Source organism: Mixophyes fleayi, chromosome 1 (assembly GCF_038048845.1).
Source record: "Mixophyes fleayi isolate aMixFle1 chromosome 1, aMixFle1.hap1, whole genome shotgun sequence".
Classification (NCBI taxonomy): Eukaryota; Metazoa; Chordata; class Amphibia; order Anura; family Limnodynastidae; genus Mixophyes; species Mixophyes fleayi.
The window spans coordinates 381755013-381781630 of record NC_134402.1 but is presented as its reverse complement, the minus strand read 5'-3'; the positions used below and the strand labels follow the sequence as shown (position 1 = coordinate 381781630).

Genomic DNA, 26618 nt, shown 5'->3' with positions numbered 1-26618 from the left:
ATTACAACTATTTTATATTTGGTTGTCTGTACTTTACCAAAACAATGTAGGGACTGACAGAGCAGCAGAAGAACAATGTTTTGCAAGGAAAATTGGACTAACCACGGTATTCAAACTAAATTGTAAGGGTGAAAGTCTGGTTAGGAGAAGACAAATAAGGAGGGATTTGTAATAAACAATGTGGGAGATTATCAGTACATGAAGTAATGATCTTGAAGTGAAGTGTCTTGTGGGAAAAATCTGGAAATATCTTAGATGTATGTAAAGGGATTTGGAGACAAACTGGATGTGGAGACCGAAGGAGAGTTTAGCGCTCAGAACCGGATTAGGGGAATGGAGGCCACTGGGCTAAGGGTACTGTGACACCCCCCCCCCCCTCCCTTTACCTCCATTTCCTGATCCTTCCTCACTACAGGCGTTCCTTCCACTCCTTGTAGTTCTTCCGCGGCGCGCAGTAATATTACTGAGGAGATCTTGCGAGAGAGACTGACTCGTAGTCTCACTCTCACGACATCTCCTCAGTAAGGAGATTACTGCGTGCCACTGAAGAACTACAGTGACAGCAGGCAGCACAACATTTGCTGTTAGCTGCCTGCCATTCTCCATGACCAGCTGACAGTCGGAGCCAGGGACGCCCCCGACCCGATGAATGCTGCCTCCCACACGACAGCTGAGCAGCTCTAAAGAAAAAACAAAAACAAAAAAAACAAGCACTTTCAAGGGCCCCCCAGATGCCCAATGCCCCTGGGCTCTAGCCGAGTTAGACCTCGGGTTAATCCCGCCCTGAGCGACTGAGGGGTTGGGTTTATTTTCATGTTTTCCACATATATAGAGATATTGTGTAGCTTCTGTTGACTGATATGATTATTATAATGTGGAACCGCGCTCTCCTACCAAGGTTTGTGAGAGCTGCACCTGCTAAGGGTATCCCTCCCTTTAGAATAGATCCAAAATTTTATAATGCTGGGCGCTCATCAATTGATTATCTAAAAGTGCAGATCTAATATTCTATTGATGTCATAAAACCATTGAATAGTTGCTAACATTTATTAAAATACAATAAAATTACAATAGAAGTATGATCATGTGTTACCATACATAAATGAATAAAATAACGATATGTGTATTAATAACATTACTAACTATTTAAATAATGACAATAATGATGTGGTCTACACATTAATATACGTATAGGTTATCAACCTACTGCATATTAGCAGATTTAACCTGATATAATAAATTAACAGTAAATGACAATAAAAATCTCTTTCAAAAACGTCCATGAATCACAGTCCTAATTTCCTTGATTAATGACGCATGCTGCTGGAGATAAAAACCTTGTATGATATTAAAATATAATTATTAACAGTCCTCATGAAGGTTGGAAACTTCCGAATCAAAGGGAGTATCCGTCACGCTTAACATCAATATATCAGCTATGAGGAATGAATTAGGCTCTTAATTGTGTTGTTCCATGCGATATGATATGATACTTGCGGTTTGTAGTTGGAATAAGTGTAGGTCCAGAATGTGCAGTGATTCCAATTTAATGTCCCGATGTTCCACAGTCAATATACTAATAACAGCTTGTCCCAACCGAAAAAGAGAAAAAAAGGGGAAGATAGTTCAGCAGCGGGTGATCACGCCGCTGCTGTCAGCGGCTGTCGATGCGTTCCACTGTGGAGCGCAAACACACTTCCGGTATTGACGTCACTTCCGGATATTGCTTTAGGCCAATAGAATGATAGTGGGTGGAGTCCCAACGCGTTTCGTCCTGCTCCGGACTTTCTCAAGGGCTATTGTTTTGCAGTACCCAGATCTTTTCAATAGGAGTGGTAGTTAGCAGCATATTTGAAAAAGTCATGAAATGTAGAAGATTTGCTCCACTGATGTTGTAACTGCCAGATACAGACAAGAAATTGGAGAAAGAAATTGTTGCAGAGAGTTGTTAAAAATTTAATAGACTTGAGATTCCTGCGGATATGTGGATTCTTGGTAGAGTCCAAGTGCAGAGAGGTTGTTAAAGTGGTGGATGACGGCTTAAAAGTAATCATATGATGGTCAGACAGGGAAAGGAGTGTTAAAGAAATCAGAGACTGAGCAAAGTCTGGAAAAAACAAGAACAAGGCAGTGGTCATCAATGAGTAGAACTGACAGTCCACTGAGAGAGAGCAAGAGGGAAGATTAGACAATAGATAGGAGACACAAGAAGTATGTGGATCATCAATAGGAATGTTTGAATAACCCAGGATGATGAAGGGAATGTCATAGGATAAGAAATGAGGGAGCCGGGTGGATAAATGTTCATTGAATTGTAGAAGGGGTCAAGAGGAATTAAAGATCACAGCAAGATACAGAGAGAAGGGGTTGAAAATCCAGATAGATACTTCAAAAGATGGAAACATAAGTGATGTAACAGTAGTTAGAACTGTAGGTGTGCAGTGAGGGGAAAGGAGTACTCCAAACCCACCATCATGTCTGCTTCCAAGCCTGAGGGTGAAGTGGAGCCCATCATGTGAAAGGGCTACAGCATCTGATTGTGTGAGCTATGTTTCTGTTATTGTCAGATGGTTGAGGTTGTTTGAGAGGAAGAGGTCATGAACGGAGGTTCGTTTTCTACAAACACAACATGCATTCAGCAGAGCCCATATAAAGGATTTTGAAAATGATGGGAGACAGGTTATGTGTTTGAAACACTATCGAAATTCAGCAAACCACAGAATGATAAGTATGGGAGATGTGGGCGAGGGCAAGGGCAGGATTTACAGATATATCACAAACTAATAGAAGCAGAAGGGAAGAGAAATTTAAAAAAATAGAAATTAAAAAAAAAAAAAGTTGATTGAGAGATGTACGAGTTCTTATTTCCTGGTGATAGTTTACCAGTTTAGCATGCTTTACCAGATCGCTAGCAGGGTATGCTGGGACTTGTAGTTTTACAACATCTGGAAACCCACAGGTTGTCCAGTCCTGCCCTAGACTGTCTAAGATCTAGTTAAGCTCATTACTGAAAACAGGCTACAGGGGAGTTGATGTGTCAGCTGATCAAAGGAATGGAAGTGCTGAGAGTTCGAGCTGATACAATCTTGTTTGTGCAGTCATACAATTTGTATTACTGAGCAACAGTTTAATCTGTGCTTTTCCAATGTATCTATTTGCAATTTGTTTTTTGCCTGTGTTAAAGTCAGATGAGGTTCAAAGAAGATCATTTCTGTTACAAACTTTGAAAAATGTAAGTCAGTAAGTCCCTGTGAAAGGACAACACAACACCACTACATTCAGAGATATAACTCCATGGCCAGAACGTATGTAACAGCAAGAGAACCCATCCCACTTTTTTGCCCAACAGCAAAACTAAGAAAGGTCACCCTGTGTATGTGTCTATGGGTGGCGAATGCATTCCCCTGCCAGCATATTCATATTATACAATCACCTCTGCCTAAGCTTTACCAGCCAATGTGCAGGGTATAACCAGGCAGGTAGAACAATCATTCCCGGGGTCAGTCAGCAGAGGAACAGACTGCTGCTGTACTGATACCTTCAGAGAGCTGCCTGACTCAGCAGCAAGCAAGACACTGCGCGTCTGCATTACCTTATCGGCCGAAAATTATATTTATGTGGAAATAACAAAGGGTAGCGTGTCATCTTGTTGTAAGGAACCCTCAAGACCCGTTTCAGATGGAGCAACTCTGAGGCAGACCACTATCATTGTTCCTGGCCTTTCCTTCTTTAGCCAGCATTTTGATATTATCCTGTATTTCAGTAGTTCATATATTACAACCCCAACTCTTTGCTAGGTGGGCAGTGTTTTACAGTCCAAACCCTCTAGTTCCAAGTCCTAGAGACAGATATGCCATCGCGTTCACTAGGAAGTACATTTTACCAACACACTAATATAATACAAAATTTGGTGGATTTAAGAAAAGAAGAAAAAAAAAACCCCACAAAAGAAAAACGTGAAAAGCCGATTTATGCCGATGTATGATAAAATACCATTTTCATTATCCTCTGCTCTTCATTCTTTGGGTCCTTCTCACTCAATCCTGTTGTCTTATGTTTTGCTCCGACTGATGATGCAAGATAATCCGCTACATATACCCTGTTGCTGGTATTACAATTTGTATCTGGGAATAGGCCTGAATGATTTATTTTGATATGCAACACAATAGAATCCTCTGAACATGGGGAAGAGGTCCCCTATAGTACCATAATGCCCCTATATAATTCTAACATTATCAGTAGCATAAATTATGGCACACAGCATTTTCAGAGACTTTCCGATGTCACAATAAATAATTGAAACCAGTAACTGATAATGTTTTCTTTAAAAAAAAAAAAGGGGGGGGCTCCCCTATTCATCAGTAACTATTTAACAGTCTCTAGATTTTACTAGATAAATCCATCCATCCATATCAAACACCTTTAAAAAAAATAAAACTGAAAATGTGAGAGCTGCCAGCCAGTGTTTACTGGAGGGGTCAATATAGGCATGTCTTGGCTAATCGGTAAAATCTCGATCCCTAGCTTATTGGATTTAGTTTACAGAAAAATCATAAGAATATATCTACTGTATATTGACTGTATAAGATGTGAATAACCTCTGCTCTACAACAGTTGCTGGGACTTGTAGTTCCACAACAGCTGCTGATACACAAAGCCCGGTGCAGACAATGAAAACATAATAGTAAAAGTATAAAAATAAATAAGTCTAAATTTGTTACTCGACCTCAGGATGATCAGTAGGGGGTGTATTAGTAGGGGGTGTATTAGTAGGGGGTGTATTATGAACTCTGGGTGACTGCCACCCCCCTTGTACCTCCTCTCCTTGTAAATCAGAGGTTTGCCAGCCGTGTGCGGCACGGTCATGCTGCTAGTTATTCTGATGGGTTAATGCGCTGACTGATATTATAATCTAATGTGTCAAGTCTAAGCATATTGAATGTTACATTGCCCTGGCAATCACCGTAACAAATCTGGTTTTGGGGTTATTGTGGTTTCCTGGTAGGAGCCATCATGCAGAATAGCTTATATCAGTCTGAAAATGTTTAGTAGAAATAAAATATGTTGTACCCCCAATAGGAAACATCACCCCTAAAGGTGGTGACCATCATGTTCACCTCCATAAGATAAAACCAATCACACCACTGGGAGAGCAGCACTTAAAAGCTGCATTAAAATGGAATCAAATGCTATTAGCACAGCCGCATAGCAAAAATAGTTTTAAACTCTGCTAACAGTTGTTTCTGGCCCTTATTCCCTAAACACTGACCACACATGAGGAATAACTGTAGGGCTCTGACTAGATCAACCAGTGGATTCATTAAATACAGAGCCACATTCAGGAAAACAGACTAAGAGCGACAGTCTATCCACAATTCAGCAGCTCAAGTTCAACCACTGATATGACAGACCGCAGAGACTGTGCAGTCACTCTGTGACCTTGGGCAAGTGATGACACTCTCATGACTAATGTCAATGTATCAAATGTAGATCAATCATATGAATGCAGTAACACGGTCATTATTCCCTGCCAGTCTCACATGCAGGAGGATGTACCAGTCAATGCCAAAGTCTGATGAAAATAGCTTTCGGTCTTCTGCTAAACGTGATTTTCAAGGTTATGCTCTTATTTGTCTCTAAGACTGCAGAATGGCAAGATCATAGTCCTGTTTGTAAGAGCCTGACAGTGCTTCCCTGCTGTCAGTTATTTGTCACAAGTGAATGTTAAGCTAAAATCTAGTCTCTGAGGCAAGAACTAGAGTACAAACAGATAGATGGTGAAAGCCTTTATAGGCTTTGCTAGAAGCTGCCCTCTGCTCACAGTTTACCTTCACACTTTCACGAATGCTCTCTTCAGCATCACATTCCAGACACATTTAGTACAGCAACAGTTAAAAACAGCATGAACCACGTTTAGTCACTTTGGCTGCCAGTGTACACCAGCAATATAGGGGTAGCTGGAGTTGAAGGACTTTGGCAGGAGTTGAAATAAAATCTCATACGAGATGTAGTTGCTTTTGCAAGGGCATAGCAGGGGGTGAACAAAAAAAAAAAAAAGAAAGAAAAGAAATAACTTCCAAGGCATCTACTTCCTTTACCCTTCCCCCATGAAGATATCACTAAGGAATAGTTCTAATGCCAGATCAAGTGACACACGGAGATCGGGAGTTTATGTGGCAGCTGTACACTTCTTAGAATATTTGATTTGAAGACCAGTCATGTGAAAGTCTTAATCCAGTCGTCAACTGCATTTAATCCATTAGCTTCCGGATAGACATTACTTCGAAAATTTCAGGGTGACAATTTGCATTGCAGAATGGAAACAGACACTGAATGTCAAGTCCCAGAGGCTTGCAATCTATATGCACCTTTTTATCCCCCAAAAGTCATGGGACTCTTAACAAAATCCCAAAAAATCCCAAACTGAAAAGCAATATTACAGTAGAAACATAAAAACTGTCCAGCTTCAGATGGGTGTCTCAATAGAAAGTGTTTTGGTTCAACCTTTACGTAATAACCCTCTGCTATTCCCAGCTCCCCCTTAACGGTGATACAATCTTTGAAGAGTTCAGCCTCTGATGTACTGAAACAATACACCTTGTCTGTGCATTCTCAAAGACACAAAATAAGGCACTTACCTCGCCAATTTCAACATTTGGTTCTTCCCCATATTTAATCCCTAGTCCAGCATTCATGGTTCCAGCCTGTAGAGTGTAGGTGTGCGAGACTTCCTGCATTTATGGCACAAACATTTCAGAGATCCTTGATGCAACTCTCCGCTCCTCTTCCTAAACAGCATGCATCATCTGGTCCAGCCATCCACAGGCTTAACTTTTTTGTGACATACAAAGCAAGCAGCTCTTGCACACATATAGACAAGCTGATGCTGAGCCTGAGGAGACCAGGCTTGCTCTGCGAGTACTGTACAAAGACATACGGTCACAAGAACTACAGCAGCTTGTGGACTTGTGATCTGCTAAAGATGAGGCGCTCAAGTCCATGTAAAACCTGGGCTGCAGCTGTGCTTGCCTCTAGCTGCGTGCTGGCCTCTCTGTGGCTTCCAGTGAGGACACCTCCCCCTGTAAGCTCACTGTGCAGAGTTCACTCTACCAATTCCTGTGACCAGAAAAGAGCTCTTTACAAAAAGCACCTCCAATACAAAACCACTCAGGAATGAAAGGAGGACAGTTCAGCTGGGCACACTTTACGGTAAAGTTTCTGGTTTCTCCTCAGATGCGGATGCAAGGCTTTGTGATCAAAAACAGCTGTCTGGCTACAGAGTGAAATGAAGGGGCGGGTCTGGAGCTGTGACACACAGATACACACTCCAAAGGGGGAGTAAGGGGGGGTACAGCATGCAGATCATTTTATCAATTATGTATCTTCTTTCAAGTCATCAATGACACAAATGTACCGATAGGAGATGTAACAGCCACAGAATGCAACTCTAGTTGCTGCTATATTTTCTCATCTTCAAATACTTCTTGGATTTGTTAGTCTAGAAAAGAAACAATTGTGTGTGTGATTTGTTATTAAAGAGAGCTTCACAAAAACTTTCCCCCCCCTAAGAATACAGTTAGCTTGTTCTGTGGCAGAGATTATGCCAATAATCTAGGAGAGATAAAGGGAGACCATTCTAAAAGACTACTGAACAGGTAGTTGTGCAAAAAAGGTACTGTAACTGATAGCAACCAGAAGTTTTCTTTTATTATATAACCTTTACTAGAAATAGGATAGTTATAATCTGTATGCGTTACAGGATTTTTTTTGGCAGTTACCTGTGCACCATTTTTGAGAAACACCCACCCACGCTAACTAGCATAACCATGGTGGCCGTATGAAAGGATAGATAATGATAGATATTTATAAAAAAAAATAAAACAAAACACCAAACAAAAACCAGCAACATGTGACTATATTGGCAAATCTGAATGGAAGATCTGACTGCAATCAGACTGTGTGGTCGGAATATGACCACACTAAACGTCCCTAATGAACAACTCTCACATTTATCTAGACTCTCCGCTTAGGTTTGGCTTGTGTGTGGCACTACAGAACTAAGTGTAGAGGAGGGCGACAATGGCATGACACCATTCGGGTCAATTCTTACTCTAAATATCAAACACACACATGTGCATGTCTGAAGCATACACATACACCGAGCAGAGCTCCACCAATTGAGTCCCTGTTCATGTGCACTTTAGAAGTAGGGATACACTGACATAACTGAAATTAAACAGGCGCTGACACACTAGATTTACACATTAAGTTCAAAGGTCTACTAAATTTTACAGGCTCATTAAACAGGACCTGTCCACAATACACAAATACGATACTTTATATGAAAACTGCATAGTTTCCTTCATATTTACCACTAAGCAAAGTGAAGCAGCTGCTAATGGAATGTGGATCCTACAGCTGCAACAGTCTGTGCTGGACAGGCATCAAGCATTCATCAGAGAGTTTGTCCATCTCAATATACTGGCAAAAATCTAAGAGTGCAAATCTACCTATTGCCACACTCTGCTGAGTCTTTGCTGAAATAAATAGGAAAAAAGTAGGATTAAAAAAAAATCAGCAGCAGCTATTTATATAGCGCCACTAATTCTGCAGCGATGTACAGAGAACTCACTCACATCAGTCCCTGCCCCATTGGGGCTTACAGTCTAAATTCCTTAACATACAGAGAGAGACTAGGGTCAATTTGATAGCAGCCAATTAATCTACTAATGTGTTCTTGGAGTGTGGGAGGAAACCCAAACAAACACAGTAAGAACATACAAACTCCACACAGATAAGGCCATATCAGGCTGTTGCCTGTCAGCTCCATATCTATAGTAACATTAGTTATTATTTATATAGCGGCATTCATTATTCAGTGCTATACAGAAAATATGTAGTTATTCCCATCAGTCCCTGTCCCACTGGAGCTTATAGACTAAATTTCATATCTCACACACTGTCAGAAACCAGCAGTGTTTGTGGACTATCCAAGGAGAAAACCTACACAAACATGGGAAGAACATACAAACTCCACAGATTCCTAGATCGCAATCGAATCCATGACCCCAGCGCTGTGAGGCAGCAATACTAGCTACTGTACTGCATAATGTCAGTGATATGGTATTACTGTAGCTCACATAATTGTTGTTTTATCAATTTTATGGTAAATAACAGTTAAACAATAAGAAACTGTTTTGAAGTATCAAGAGAAAAGATGCAGTATTGGTGGACCAGAGAAGACATCACTAAAACAAGAGAGGAGGAAGCTTGGTTCTAATGTAATTACAGTCCCCTAAAGCTACATACAAATACAAGACAAAACCATCAATGAGTTTGCCTATCAAAAGACAGGTGCTCTTGTCATTTATTACAGCACAACAGCCAATTATGGAAGAAAAAAAAAAAAAAAAAAGTTAAATCGAATCCTACCATATTTCTGTGAAAAGCAACAGCCTACATAATGGACTTTAGTATACAGCACTGGCAGTTTGTTCATTAGAGATAACTTTTTTTATTGTAAATATCTTGTTTACCTGTTAACTAACATAACTTCTTTATACAACCAGAGCTGATCATAAACATAGAACGGTATAGTTATACATGGCACAGTGCCATCCACTGACAGGATCACCACATCAGCAAATCGAAGGCTCTAGAACTGAAGTATAAAATACTTATTTATTACTTTCACAAAAGTGTTTTGTAAAGCAATGTAATATATACTAAATGTATCTATATGGCATGCATTATCACACAGCTATGAATAATCATTGGATATTTAAGAAACAATGAACTCATTGACGCCAATATGTAAGCCTAGATTACAGACTAAAATTCTGTACTAGAAGACATTCACTAATTCTTTTAATATTTTCACAATTACAGCCAAAAGCAGGACATCACACTTACCTTGTTTATTTTTACCATAAGTATTGCAGGTAAACCAAGATTTTGTCATTTACTTGTTATTCTCTCATGGCCTCTAGAGGGAGCACTATGCTATTACTTTTTTAAACTGGTGTCTTTGGCAGACTATAAGCCTAACAAACACATCACTATAATGTAAACATCTGCAGCTCCTATAACAGCACTGAAGTGACACGAATGTAAACATCACAAGTGACAACAGTAAACTTTTTACCCACAATGACGAAACATCAGCAATCGGTCAATCACAAAATAGAACATTGTGAAATTATATAACAAAATATTAAAAATAAACCAATATACTTAAGATCCTAATAGAAATATTGTGTATATTTTAAGTGAATTGACATATCAGCTAAAAAGATCTTGTTTGCCTTCGAAAAGTACTTTGTGGCTAAAGTAAGCTTAGACTGCAAGCTTTCAAGGCCTCATACCCGATTTTAATATGGCTGCAGACAATAAAAGTGGATAATTAAGTTACCAAAGTAGAAAAATGAATAAAATAATATTTTATGTACATAATAGTCTTATAATGGAGGTATAAAAAAAACGGAGAAATACAATTATAATTCCAACCGAAAATGAAAATTCTGAGATATACTTTGGGGACCTGGGTTTACCAAAGTATATCTACCAGGGATTTAGTATATATGGTGCCCCCCCAATACCCTACCTGCCCTCACCATTGTTCCCTGCATTCCTGCGTCCTCCAGTAAGCAGCATGGTGACAGTGGACAGAGAAGATCAGATCAGCATGAGATCTGTGCGACCCAGTCTCTTATTCAGACAGCCTGCATGTTGTCCACCATCTGCCCGATATGTATTATTTATGCATTTCAATCATAGTGCGAAGTCTGGTATATAATTGGCAATGCAGTGTATACCTAGGGTCAGAAATAAGCTATGTAGTCACTATATAGCATATTTTAAAAGCCTTTGATTATTTTCAGCTTTCTCCATTTCTTATGCAGCGTTTTGTCCTTATTTTGTCCTCTTTTTACAGCATATGAAATGATAAATCATATACTCAGTGGCCCCAGTACAACTTTATGTACTGTGTATGACACCATTTATTATATTGATTTATTTACATAGCGCCAGCATATTGCATAGTGCTTTACAACTGGGAACAAACAGTAATAAAACAAGACTGTGTCAGAGACAGAGAGGTAAGAGGGCCCTGCTTGCAAGCTTCAAATCTATAGGATAATGGAAGTTTGTTACATGAGGGTTAAGTGCTACCCTCATAATGGATTCAACAAGGTGCTGGGGACCTTCCTAAAGACTCAGGTACATGTTGACACGATTGCAGTAACCTCGTGCTGCTGATTTGTCGGCTGCACATTCATACTGCAACTCTCCCATTCCGTCACATCCCAACGGTGCTCTAATGGATTGAGATTTGGTGACAGTGGTCAGTCACTTAGATCACATTTCTTTTCCATTCAGGTGTTTGATCAACAACAACTGAACCTCTTTACCATGTCGGCATGCTTTTAGGTTGTTGCCACATGATTGACTGATTAGATATTTGCATTAACGAGCAAGTGTACAGGTGTACCTAATAAAAGCAGCTACTGAGTGTATGTTGACATGCAGTCTAAGATTTTTTACTTTTTTTTTTTGTTTAAATGCCAAAAAAAGTAACCCAGTTCAGTTACTGTGATGAGGGTAGCCGGAACAATTAGACATTGATGGGTCCATGCAATTAGACACAAGGCAAGTGTGCTTTTAAAAATGTAAATGTACATTTCTCAAGATAAAAAAGAAAAGAAAAAACACACACACACACACACACACACACCACCACCACCACCACCACCACCACCACCACCACAACAACCACCACCTCTTATAAAGAATTCTTATAAAACTATTTTACATATGGTTTTGGGTGCCAACCAGTCTACGGGCACTTTTTCCCCAATTCATCAAATTTATGTTAAAAGTCATGCGATCATAAGGGTACCCTGCTGCATATATGGTGGTCATGTCCCAAAATAAAAGATTATTGGGACGATGTTACAACCTAATAAACTCCATTCTAGATGGTCAACTACTGAACACATCATTATACTCACTTCTATCCAGAACTATCCCAGATACCCCCCTCATTCTCAAAAGTTAATTAGGCATATCCTTAACGCAGTTAAATGTCAAATTGCCTACCAATGAAAAAAGAAACGCTACTATAGAACCTCGAAAATCTACGAAAAATTAATCTTTTCTAATGTTGTTTTAGTATATGGAGGAAACAGGAATTCTTGGCTATTTGTTATTTACTTGGTAGAATCTTTAGTGATTTACTTTGCAAAAGATAGAATAAACTTGAACTAATCACAGCATATCTAATTTTGTAGAATAACTCTTTTTTCTACTAATACACAGGCTGAAGGCAAGAAAGGAAAAACGGATCTGGAAGGTGGAATGAATGCCGGGGTCATTGAGGGGAGAACAAGCTGAGAGAGTTGGGAAAGGAAAACTAGAAAGGAGATTACAACACAAGACGTGAGGCAGGAAAGATGAGGAAGTCGGCAACACAATGCTGTAGTATGCACGGAATGTAGTGTGTTTTAGTGCAGACTGTAGGAACTCCAGCTATGGGTTTAGTTTTCAAAGATCATCCCTTGAGGTTATTTATACCAGACTAGTAAGCATGCCACTTGTGTTTAGTGTGAATAATTTGAACCTCAATCTTATGGACTTCAGTGTAGCAAATAATATCATAGACATTATGGAAACTAGTCCAGAATAAAAATGCAGGGTTGCCCATAGCAACCAGAATAGAACTTTATTTTTTAGTTTAACAAAATGAAAATTAATGTAAGCAGGGTAACACCACCTTTTACATATCCACCAGTTTTCATAAATCTCCCAAAAGCAGCTATTAGATTGGAAAGGAGTTACATCCAAGGAAGTGTTTTTCCCCCATAACATTTGTACATTTTAATGTATTGTATATGTAGTCCTTTTACAACACAAAATATAAAATGACTTACCACCAAATGTAATTCGGCATGGGAAATACTCCACTAGACATGTTGGTTGGAAGACATTGTTAATGTGGCTAAATGATGTTATACAAGAATAGTTAACAGCATTTCTTTATTCTTATACACTTAGCATGCTTAGAGCTATGAGAGTGCAAAGTGTATAAGTGTCACTATTCAATTAGCATATAAGTTTAGAGACTAGCAAGTTAAGCACAAAGTTAGATTTTTGTTGCTTTATGCTATTTTATATACAGGTCTTCTACAAAAAAAAAAAAAAGGCAGAACCCAACATAAAACCACTTATTAAGGCCAGTACACCTGTATGCGCCATGGCATTAAGGTTACCATTATCTGCAGGAGGGATGCGGCACCATTCTTCAAATGAAAGTCACTCACAGACTCCTGTTTAATGGTTGCATTAAATACTGCCCCAGTGCGTCGCACAACTACTGCCCCAGAATTTTCCAGAAATACTTGATTGGGTGTTAGATATGGTGACTGAGAAAGCAATGGCCTATAGATAACATGTCATACGGATTAAACTATTGGGAGACCACCCACATTTTGTGCATTGCCATCCTGCAAGACAACCCTTTCTTTAGGTGAAAATGCTGCAACATGAATTAATGAACAGATATCACTACCCTGGATCATGCACTTCAAACCACGGTCACTCTTTGCTGATATTTTCCCCCTCCAAGTTCCAAGCTGATGTCACCTAGACATCATTGTTCATGAAACTATAGCAAGTTCAGCAGTCTTTGTCACTGAAGCCAAATGCTCCATAACGATCGCCCCATCCTCTTGCAACCATGCTAGCCGTAATTATAGACATCCAGGGTCATGTATAACATTGCTGAACTGACCAGAACATGCTGGAGTTGTTATTTGCTTAATAAATGCATGAGCTACACCTGCGTGGAAGCCTTTACTCAAAATGCTTGTGGTGTCCCTCATTTACCTGGTGTTTCCATCAGTTTTGTACTTCTGTATTTTTTATGACTGTGCACAATGTATTCCTGTCAGCAATACAAGTAAAACATGTGTACTACATCTGTGTATAAAACATGGTTACAATCAGAAAAGCCCATTCCGCTGGTCCACGGATAGTATCAAAGCTATGTCAAGGTCAGATGAAAAAAACATACACAACATTTTATGGGCAGCACGGTGGCCTTGTGCTTAGCACTCCTACCTCGCAGCACTAGGGTTGTGAATCTGATTCCTGACCATGGCGTTATCCGTGTGGAGTTTGTATGTTCTCCCTGTGTTTGTGTGGGTCTTCTCCCACATTCCAAAAACATACTGATAGGTTAAATGGCTGCTATCAAACGGACCTTAGTCTCTCTTCGTCTAAATTCCTTTACATAGACATGCACACGAAGTTCCCATGGGGCAGGGACTGGGCAGGGGTTGAGCGAGTTTTCTGTACAGGGCTCCGGAATTAGTGGCGATATATAAAATAGCTGATGAGGATATTAAAAAAGAATTTTAAAAAATTATCTGCACCTCTTCTATGTTTATACTGCACAGGAATAGAAGGATGTAACCAATTTATTTGCACATGGGGTCTGTGTTAAAGACACGTCTGGAAATAAAGGAGCAAAAAGGAGAAAGTCTACGATTAACACAAACGTGGTCTGTAAAGCAATTTTACGGTAGGCAGATTAGCATGCTAGATGGCACTTGGACAGGTTCCCCAATGTTATATTTTAATAATTTTCATCCATACTTGCATATTCATTGGTACATATCCCAAAAGAAATATAAAACCCACAAATTGTCTGCTACCAATTATAAAACTCTATAGACGACTCGCTAACATAAATATAATTAGCAGATTGTCTTTATGTAAACCGCAGTGTATCACAGGATCTGCGCAGAGAATCACCGTGTAAACTAATGTCGCCAGAGATATATGCACAAGGTCCATCCCGCAGCCTTGCAAGATATTAGGATTGTTAAGAAGATAAATAAAGAAAGCGGACGGCTTCAAAATAAGCAAATCCAGCCCTAAATATTTAGTTCCACAATAAACAGCTCTTGTGGTTTTGTACAATCCTGGTAACATTCCTTTTCCATAGTTAAATCACAGGGCCCCTGAACCACTGCTGTCCAACCTGCAGACAGTTCTGGCCTCAGGCAGACAATTCATGTTCTTCCTTCCCAGCTTTAATGAATCCCACTGCTCACATCATGGAAAACCAGGGCTGGTAATTATTTTATTTGTCACATGCCCGCAATTGTGTACGTGAATTTTCAAATTAATAATGCAGAACAAATTATGCATTTAACAATTATTTTTATAATCGCTATACACTATTGGTACAACCTTATTTCATTTGTTTTATTAAAGTGTTTGTTTTCCTATAACAAAGACAATGGGGGTTATTCAATAAACTGGTGAATAACACAAACAGGGGGACAGAATTATGCATGGACTCCTCAGCACAATACTTGTAGAAATACTGCACAGTTTTCATATAGATAGTGCATTTTCTCCTGCAAAAGCCCTGTGCAACTTCTCCTTTGCCAGGCTACATACTATTAAGCTGGGTACACACTGATGCAATTATTGTGCAGATCACACGACTCAGAAATGTTTGTTCAAACACTGCAACAGCGTGTACGCCCCCACAATCATGATTTATCGTACCAAGCACATCGTATCGTTTCGTTTTATAAACTTCCTAAAAATCATACTTCTACATTTGCCTGACATCATTCTATGGTTGATTATGTATGCACGCACAACCAGCAGTGTAGGCAGACCTCTGTAGAGGGTACAGAGTGACTATCTTTTCAGCAGATGGCTGAGAGATGAAGATCACAGATCTGAAGGTAAATCGTGTAGATGTGTAGTCATGAATCTGCATGATCATCGGGACTTTGTCATTGGTAAAATCGTTACAGAAATCGCATCTTTAGTAATTCTCAGCAGTGTGTACACAGCTTTAGTGTTTGAGCATTAGAAAACTTTTATTAGTTGCAACTTTTTGACACATATGCAGTAAGCCTGGAGAAGCTGCACCCATTTTACCAACACAAAAAAGTGCACCAGAGGCAAGAGGGTAAAAGCACCTGCAAATGGAAATACATGTCACACCTAACGAGCATTATTTGCATAAGATTATATCTGCTGTAGATAGGAATCTACCGTGGCATTACCATGAAGCATAGCCAACTGCAATCATCACTGCAGTCCAAAGTCAGCTAAATCTTAACAGACTGAAGTGAGTAGTTAAAGGTTTTCATTTACAGGTGTCTATTTATGAAGCGGTGAAGAGCCTAAAATTTGGCACAAATACGAGAAAAAAGGCTCTTTCAGCGCATGTGCAGAAAGCCAACTCCGCTTCTTCAGTGGAGCCAGCCCCTTTCGCAACGAAACAAGGAGTTTTATTGCAGAGGGGGTGTTTCCACAGAGGATCACACGGGAAGTGTTGTTGAATAGCAGTGGTACATCCTTAGTGCTCTGCTGATAAAAACAAATTATCCAATAGGACAGATGATCCCTGAGCAAAATATTATGAAAGAGAAGCAATATTTTCTAAGCATTACCAAGCAGCAACGTTTGATAAATAGCATGTCTAAGACTTAAAACATATTTTAAGCTTTAAAAGGGTTTGGCCATTTTGGACAACCCTTTCCTAGGCCAACATGCCCCCTACGTGTAACAGCCAGGCATACATAGTAAAATGAGTAACTCCGTTCCAGTCCGCATTTGGGGTAACCCAGAGGACCACCCTTATATGCTATATACGTAGAAGGAAAGATGATGTAAGAGTGGAAAGTGGAAAAAGCCCAAAAATGATAACAACTTGCTTGCTAGGACAGTTACCCATTTCTTGGCCATTTTCAAGCTTCTGAACAATACTACGGCCAAATACACTTTAAACTAGGTTCTTAGCGCTGGACAAAACAATAGGTTACAGGTCAGAAAATGTTCTTGTGCAACAAAGAAAATAAATCAGTCCACCTTCTGATTAGTGCTCATGAGAGAATGCTCATTTATACCAACAAATATGTTACACTACAAGTACAAGAGTATCTCCATAACAGCACGACTTAACTACAATCTGCTAACAATTCTCCTTAGTGTGATGATATGCTTTGATAGTCGCCATATCTAGTAAACATTGTATATTTATATAGTGTCATGGATTTGATGTATAGGGGGGGGGGGGGGGGGGGGGGGGGAGTCATCTGGTAAAGTAAAATATATGGAGCTTGTGACTCATACTTGTAAAGCATTTCCTGGTTTTAAACTCAATACTAAAAACCTTATTTAAAATATTTGAGAAACTGAAGAACGCTCTTTCTGCCATCAAATAATAATGAACCAACACTATAACAAATGTGAAAGTGTTTGTGGTCCTCAGAGGTTTTACCTTTTGACCTTATAATGTCCATTCCAATGCAGAACACATTTATACTGAGTAATCTCCGTTATTGCAGCTTCCTATTGTTTCACCCTCCCCAGCGTCACACAGCCATATTTTCAGCCAGGGCTGTGATAGGATACATGAACCCCTGGAAAATATGGCTGAATATAGTATCCCACATGGTTCCAGTGAATGGAGCCCTTAATAGGGTGAATTTTTCTGCTGTTTTAACTCAGAAAGAAAAAAAAAAAAAAGAAAAAAAGACGATGTTTTAGACTATTTTTTTTAGAGGCCTATAAAAAAAACCTAGAATAGTTAATATCCCTATTCAACCTTTTTTATGATTTATTCCTAGCATAAGTATCTATCGCATCTCTCTAAGATTTGTTTAGATCACCCCCATACCAGGTCATGTTTCTTTAATTACCGTATGCACTGGAACATGCCTAGCCTGAGTGCATAAAGCATAAAACACTGCAGAGGGACACAATTAGCTATGCTGTAGCGGTGCTATGAAAAAAAGCTCCAACAAGTCCAACCTTCTATGAATTTTAACTTGCTGGAGAACGGATTAGATTTAGGGTCTAATCGGCAGGTCACAGGATTACAGCGATATTGAAGAAGTTGTCAAGCAGGGTCTTTTAAGCAGGGTGATGTTTATTGCTCAAGTGTCCTGACAAGGACAGTCCCACTGATTTAAGGTATGAGTGATCAGGTCAGATGGAAAATCAGAATGATACATTTCAGTGTACAAGTCAGTGCATTTATAACTTTCAGACACATGCTAATTTTAGTATCAGGATATACTCTATTTACACAAACAGATTTACATGCATTGCAAAGCCACTAATATTTATACTTCGCTATGAAATTCTTAAAACCCTTGCTGTGATTTCCTGGATCTTATTTCAGAAGCAGGAGACCCACTAGCAAGTCAAAGGTCTGACTGGCATGAATACTTCAGACAGTCGCCGAATACCCATTCCCACAGAACAAAAAAACAAAAAAAAACAAGCTGCTTCCCCACATCACAATACACCAAAGGCTTGATAAAGACAGGCTCATTGTATCAGATATATACATCAGAAATAGGCATATCCTATAGCAAGGTTAAACAGAAAAAACTACTTTTCTACCCTGGTGTCAGAGATAACGACTTAATATCTCACAATATCAAAATAAGTGCATGCGCAATTACATAAATAAGTGCCCTGCGCTATTAGCTTTAAATAAATTTTTACCAAAAGTTAATAGTGATCCAGTCACACCTTGTAAGACTTTAAAAATGTATTATGAATAACGCAATATATAATATTGTAAATAACAAGGTAACTGCACCTTCATGAGACTTTTTATATGACAAATGCCCCCCACGAACAGTACATTGTGCCACAGCTCTTGGTGCTGGAGGACTAAAGCTGTCCATAGCTCTACAATAAAGCTCTTTTTTAATTAAATGGAGATTAATCTGTTTATTAGACTGATCATTCTTTGATTAGTTTAGTTAGCAATAACACACATGCTTTCTTCCATGGGCTCTACTGGTAACCAATTTCTACTGATACCTTCCGCCCCCTTCCCCACCACCTTTAATTTTCATGTACAAAACGATATTTGGGGAGCAAAAAAAGTCCAGCATTGGATATAAAAATACAACAAAGGAACAGATGATAGAATGCAATAGCTTAGTTGATGACTAATTCCAATAGGATGGGAGACCAATTCAGGGTCCTTGAATGGAACAGGAACATGCAAGTTTTAAAAATAGCAAATCTGTTGAATACTATCAAGTGACAAACTAGAAGGTGGTATTCACATATAAACTGAGCAACGCACTAGTCATATCACTAGAGGGTTAACTGCCGAGTGTACTATAATGGCGTGCTGGGATTACAAACATTTCACCTTTTCCAAGCAACACATGTATCTATATATCTTTGTTTATTATCAGAGTAAGTGCTTGCATGACGGGAAGGTTTAAATATTTATAAGATTGGGTTGTCTCTGATATGGTTTGAGACCTGATGATAAAGCACCCACAGACCTGTATTGTGGAACCATTAAACGGTGATGGTGAATAAATTTACTTAAAGAAATGGTGCTTACCGCAAGTCGGTTCTAAAGCATTATCCATTTAAAAAAAATGAATACACTAGTGCCAGGAAGTACAGCACCCATATGAGAGATTGTCAGACAAAAGAACGTGTAATAAACATCAGCACACGGTTTTAAAATATGTTAGTACGGTCCATGCATTATCACTTCTTATTGTAAGTGACTTAGATTTAGTGGACTACAAAATGGTCTTGTTACGGGTTTATAATTACTCAATGATTTAATACAAGACATTAAGGAACAATGTATTCTAGTCAAGAAGAGAGGAGAAAACAAACAAAGAATAAATATCCTTACCTGTAGTATAGAGTCTTGTGTCCTGAAAATGTGTACTAGGTATCCTCTCTGAGATTACTTCTGTCTGGTTGCCTGAAAGCATCCAACAGTCTGTTTGGCTTCCCTGGATTCCACCCACACAATTAACAGACACTAAAAAGCTAAAGAATTCCAACTTTATATCAAAAGTATATACAATTATGAATGGAGACCATAATAAAAAAAACATTGTTTTTTTTTTTTTTTGGTTTTTTTTTTTATTTCTTTCAACTGTAAGTGAATTTCTGAATGCCAATTAATGCTTTGGGGCATATTCAATTAGCTTTCCGGTTCGTGGGATCGCACCGGAACGGCCCGCGAAGTCAATCCACAGTACCGCAATAACGTGGATTTTCCTTCACAGCCCATAGGGTTGCATACGAAAATCCGCGTTATTGCGGTACCGTATTACCGGCAATACTGCGCATGTTTTGCAGTAATGCGCGTTACCGCGAACCGGAAAGCTAATTGAATATGCCCCTTTGTGTCATTTCCACCTAGATGAGAATAGTTATAAAAACACACCTTTCTATTATGTTTTACTTTTATCTTGTATTGACCCAACAGAAATATTATAAGATTGAGGCGTTAATAAAATGAGTTACTAACTGTGCTGACAGAATTTCCCCCCTTGCTGCAGAGTGATTTAGTGCTTGACTCTATCCCATTGTCCAAATCTCTAATGGAGCTGTGGTTGAGCTTAAAACATACTTGTCAACTTTATGTTGGTCACATCCGGGAAGGCAGGAGGGGTGTATGGGTGGAGGGCACGTGGCTTTGTGAATTGCATCATTTGGCCTTGCCGCAAGTGACGTAATACATGTCAAGGGTCTTTTTGCAGCGTGGGGCGGGGCCTAAATGACGCGATTCTCAGAGAATGGAGTCATGCCGCCTCTAATCTGCCCACATCACTAGTTGCGGAAGGGTGTCTTACTCTCCCCGGGAGACTTACACGGAACTCAGGAGTCTCCCCAACATTCCGGGAGAGTTGACATGTATGGCTTAAAGCACTAACATTCACAGTGCTGGCAACGAGACAACCCCCAAGGCTCCTTACCCATTGGGATCAAAATAAATGCATAAAGTCATAGGCAATCATAAGCGTCATGTGCGTGCAGATGTGAATTGCATGCAGTTGTGTTTATTGGCGTAAGGTAATATTCTGAGCCATTTCACGCAAGATACAAAAAGGATGGATGGGAGAATGTGAATCAGACCCAGTATACATATTATATGCATCACTCTGTGTATTCATATTTAAGCAAAGACCAGTTTGAAACTTAGATTATCTTTATGTAACCAAATTAGAATGTTTATCACTAACGTTCTGCTAGTTAACCAGGGCTAGTTGTAAATCTAAAAACATAGGAAAATGTTTATACAAAATAACTATGTATACTGTAAATATTTCTAAATACTAATGTATATAACTAATATACACAGATACATACACACACTCTAGCTGACGCTGAATAAGACTAGACACTAACTGCTTTAAGAACGTTAAGGACATTACAGTAAGGCACTCATCATCCTTCATCAAAATTTTATTAAATAAACAGAGTCCTCTTTACCATGAGGTCACCCTGCCAAGATTAGTTATAAGAGCATCTTGTCAAGATCAACATCAGTAAACCCCAATTTATTTACAGAGAAGTGTGCAGCTGACAGTGCTCACTACTAAGCTGTTACTATGTGTTCGAAAATAAATACAGTCTGAGCGCTTTAAAACATTTAGTTAAGGACATGTCTTGCAAAATGAAAATAAGTGTAGTCTACATTACAAAACGTGGGGGCTGTGCTAAATTGTTGTTTTGTTTGTTAAAGCAAACTCCTTCTAACACTAACTAAAAATGATCAAAAAATGAGCTCCTAACACCAGCTGAAAATTGCTTAATTTAATAGCCTCAATTAACCTACAGAATACCCCATACTAGTTTGTCTCCCAATGCAGAAAAGGCTTTCCATAGTCTGGCAGAAGCAAGAAGTATGAATTCTTCAATTGTCCAAGGTAAATTACACAAGATGTCCCGGTTTGGGTCATATGCAGAGATCTCCCTAGAGCCACCCCCTTTCCCCGACCACCCCACAGTAGGGTGTAAGATTACAAACTTAATGTTATCAATTCAGAAGTCTTTAGGTTGACCTCCCTGCAGGTTTATTATATCATCGTGAAATCTAAATACCATTATGCATGGCAACCTCACTAATGTATCTAGGCACCTCTCTCCCAGACATGTTAGACCTTTGCTTTCCACTACTGAAAACAGAAATGCATTCTCCAATGCAAGTGTGGTGCTCCTTTGAAATACCATAATGATAATAGTTATTTATTTATTTATATAGTACCTTCCCCCACCCCCCCAATAGGACTCCGAGCACTTCGCATTGATGCGGAGGTTGAGGCAGCCAACTTGGGGACACTCAGCTGCTATTCTACAGAATTATTCACATGGCTGGGTAAAGTCAGTACAATATGATGGTGGCCTTACTAAAGATATTATATCTTCTCAGGTCCATACTGCATCCCATCCCAAACAGCTTCATTACACTTTCCAAAATATTTATATTTTCTGAAAAGGAGGCAGATCTAGATCTCCTCAGCTTTTCTCTAAAATCAGGGGAAAATGCAGACCAAACCCCCACTCAAATAAACCCTGTGTCACACCTGAAGATCTGTCTGTACCCAGACTGTGTTGTATCTCTGGAGCTGGACTGGTGACTACATAGACAAAGCTGGGTGGTCTGATAATGTTCCTCTGCATGTAGTGAATGGACTGGTGCAGATGTTGGTTACACTAGCAGGGAAAAGCAAACAGGAACTGAATTGCTGGACCGGACTGTAAACGGAATGCTGTAAACGGAATGCTGTAAGAAACCAGAGTGGATGGAACCAGAGTGGAGCCAGAATGCAGACTGCGCTGTCAGAGCTGATATAGTAGCAAGACTGTAGCAAGATAGTGAGACTGCAAACTGCTGGGAACCAGGTTGGCATCTGAAATACAACATTGCCCTGGCAACAGATAAAAGCTCCAGGAAGTCCTTTTCATAGTTTTTGTTGATTCACAATTGGAAAGTGCAGTGAGCTGGGCAGAAGCAGCACTCTGATTAGCCGAGAGGAATCATGTGACTGAATCCAAGATGGTTGCGCCCATACGCCCATTCTGGAGGGATCAGACTGGACAGCATCTTACAGTGAGGTTTGAAACCAGCAGAGCCTGAGAACCGCAGGGACAACTTGGAAAGGCAGTGAAGAGGTAAGTGACAGAATCTGGGTGCAAATGGAAGAAGGAAGCCACTTCTTATGGGTTCCTAAGAAACACCAGTGGATCCCAAACTTTATCAGTTCGATGGACCCTTATGGTCTCTATAATTTGTTCAAGGCACCCCCAAGCCAAAATAATTACCAAGTAGTCCCCTGCCTGGTTTACCACAAGTCACCCCTGTGAGATTGCTTTGGCACCCCAGGGAGGAGCAGCATACCGTTTGGGAACCACTGAACTACACCCTTCTCTTATCCTTCCTAGTCTGGCCTAAGACCTTCAGATATCTAACTATGTGAAACTGCTGTTAGACCAATATAATATTCTTGTGCCTGTAAATGTTTAGTTTGAGGTCTTGTGCATGCCCATCTCTGCTCCTCACACACTTCTTTTCTGTACCATAATCACAAAACTTCTATCAATAAAACCATTGAAACATAAAACCAAAATATTTTAGAATTAAAAACTATTAAACTTACCAACATTTCAAACAGCCACCTGAGATTCAGGTAAACCCAATCCCAGGTGCCAGAAAGCCAAGGCATTTAAAAAGGTATTGTTTACAGAAATAAATTGGGTTGGTTTCCTTCCCTTGTACTTGATAATGACAAGCTGGCTTATATATATCTGTACAGTGGGAGCCGACAGTGGTTCTTCACTTACAAGTAATGAGCAAGTGGTAACATGTCGCGGAGGACCTTCCATACACTAGCCTCCAGATAGGAAGGGGGGGGGGGGGTTGGAGTAGAACTTTTTACACAATAATGGCACCAGATTAGTAGACTCCGTGTAGGAGCAAGAGGGAGCCTGGTGAGTACAATGAATGTGTGTGCATCTTCAAAAACTGGCCACAAAACTGGAGGTTTGCTTTATACACTAGCCTACACTATGTGTGCACTCCTCCATGCAACGTGACTGTACATCCAATTATGGAATAGCTCCATAGATAGTTAACTACATCCACATGATTACTTGGCCCACCATATCATATTAGGGTGTAAATTCACCTTTGTGTTGATACCTATATTGCAACAAGTGCATTTTAAACAGTCTCCTATTTCCAATTCCCAGTGGCTATATTGCACCATGTGTTTTCAGGCTTGTTTTTCATTTAAAACTTATTGTTGGGGTTACTAGCTCCTTACATCTAAAAGCAGCAGATACTGCATATTTCCCACATCATACTCTTGAATGTTCACCCACATCGGTTCTATTTGGGACCTTAAGCCTTATTACTGGGAATGTAACGGATATACTGTGTACTATTAATGGTCTTTCCAAACAGTGGCTCAGATAGGTGGGGAGAATGGGATCCTGCTGATCAGGATATAGGTGTAGTAAGTTTTTTGAAGCCATCCCTGCTCAGACATAACCTTACACTGACACTCTTGGCCAATGGCCAGAGCTCTGATGATCTGTAGTCAATTTGGCCACATAAGTGTTCACTGTATAAATTGTTGATCAACATTCCGACAGTACTAATCAACAAATGCTTGATATTAATTTGGATTGGAGGTCTTTTTCTGCAATAAGTTGGTCTAAAGCAAACAAACTGTCCAAATAAATAGTTGCAGGTAAGCACAGCATTACAGCTGCTTCTTTCCCCTCCCAACATAGTTAAAAAGTCAGAATTTGTGGTACAAATTAACATAAAAAAAAACAAAGAAAAAGGTTAACATAAACACCATGATAGAGATCACAGTAAAAAAAATAAGTAGACAAGAGTTTGTGAACCACAATTGTCCATATAAAAAACTAATCCAAAAGAGAAGGAAAGCCTAAAAACACAAAAAAAAAACCAAAAACAAAACACACATTTCAAAAAAATGAGGAAGGTGGCAAATCTTAACACTTCACTAAATACACCCTATTTTTTTATCAATTGCCCATGTGCGAATGTATATATGTAACACTGCATTTCATATGAAATGGTTATATTCCCAAGTACCCGGCTCAGTTTCTAAAACGTTAACATCCAATCCTCAGTAATAAAACATACCGGTTTGTAAAGACAGTTCACGTCACTTTTACTACACAAATAATTCCTCAAGTACTTTTTGGCAGCAGACCATTGCATCATCGTACGGGAAGGGGGTCTCTAGTGACTAGGGAGCTTGGCACCATGTCCTCAGACTGCCAAGGGAAAGCACACTGCAGGCAGCTGTGCTGCTGAAATACCAGGCTCATTAATCTGTCTGAGAACTCCCCCTTATGACCAGTCATGGAAACACAAAGAGTAAAACACAAACCAGCAGCACAAATATAGTTAGGCGAGGTGACAATCCAGCTATGCTTTCTTTATCCACAAATACACCCACTCTCTAAATAAGTAGTCCTGTAGTATAAAGCACTTTTAATGCATTGGGGAAGTGGACATAGCCAAATGCAAGACATTTAGAAATCTCCGAACACATATCCATAATATTCCATTAAAGAATAAAGACGTAAATAAATTGTGCGTGTATAGGTCATGTCATATCATATATGTGGTCATAAAATAATGTTACTGAAATAAGGACTGGTAAAAAGCAAAAGGTTGTTTTAAAGCGTTTACTGAATGACAATCTTTTCAGTACTTCAGCAGGATCTAGACTGCATAAAACCGCGGTGTCTTTGAACCTTCATCAGGAGCAGGGTGGTAGGGGGGTGAGGATATTACAGTGTCATTTTAAGGTGGGTGCAGAGTCAGAGTGACACTCTAAATGGCTGAACACTGCATTGCACCGCATGCAGCAGAGGGGATTAATTTGGGGTTTAGCGGTGCATCACCACCAGAGGTTTGGATATGGGTCACATTAATGCACCCCACATACAATATAGATGTCACTAGAATAGGGTTATCATTGATAATCAGATTGTTTTTAAAAAAAAAAAATGTTCATGTTTCATTGGCAGTGTAAAACCACTGCAACATAAGCATGTGGGTTCTGCTGGGTACAGTAAATTCATCTGGGGGAGCCTTAGCCCAATACTTGTCAAAGGGCACAGCACTGACCAATACCATGCAGACAGGAGTTTCCGGGGATGTAGTTGACCATCTCTTGATAATCCAAAAACACAATACAGGGCCAGGTTGAAAAAAAACCCAAAAAAAAAACAATTGCTTTTACTGATATTACAAACTTGGTCTTCCACATGGGTAAGTGATAATAAATGCTGCTTTTTCATCATTAAAGCAGTGAAAAATGTAACAATGTATTCCATGTCACCATCTTAATATCACTTCAGGAAATAAATTAAAAACGTATAGTATAATGACTAGCATCTAATTTAAAAAAACAACAAAAAAAACTTGCGTTACAGGCTTGATCTTAATATGTAGATAAAGGTGGGTCAGGGAAGTGGAGTAATGAGGTTTCATTTCAGCAACCATATCCTGTGAGAGACTAGAATATCTGCAATAAAACGTAAACTGCACCCAGGACTAACCCCGCTGGGATCCATCTGCAAGACCCCACTAGATCCAGCAAATGACGCATCTACATTAAGAACATTTTTTTAATTGAACTCCAGCAAAAACATATTTTTTCATTTTGGGCAGGAATTATCATCTGCTTTACAGCTCACAAGAGCTGTACAGCAAGTACACCAATACCGTGAATACAATGCGGAACTGACAC

At 39.4% G+C, this 26618-nt stretch overlaps 1 protein-coding gene across 2 annotated transcripts in view; it reads right to left on the bottom strand.

The window, feature by feature from the left end:
* The window catches only part of MCC (MCC regulator of Wnt signaling pathway), a 256345-nt gene that overhangs the window by 189402 nt on the left and 40325 nt on the right, over positions 1-26618 (bottom strand). Inside the window, exon 1 of one of the 2 annotated variants that reach the window (XM_075179717.1) lies at positions 6639-7210. The exons of the other annotated variant lie outside the window; for it this stretch is intronic. Coding sequence (XP_075035818.1) covers positions 6639-6737 — 99 coding nt within the window. The 5' untranslated portion in view covers positions 6738-7210. Of the gene's footprint in view, positions 1-6638; positions 7211-26618 lie in introns of those variants that run through there. 2 annotated transcript variants of the gene reach the window in all.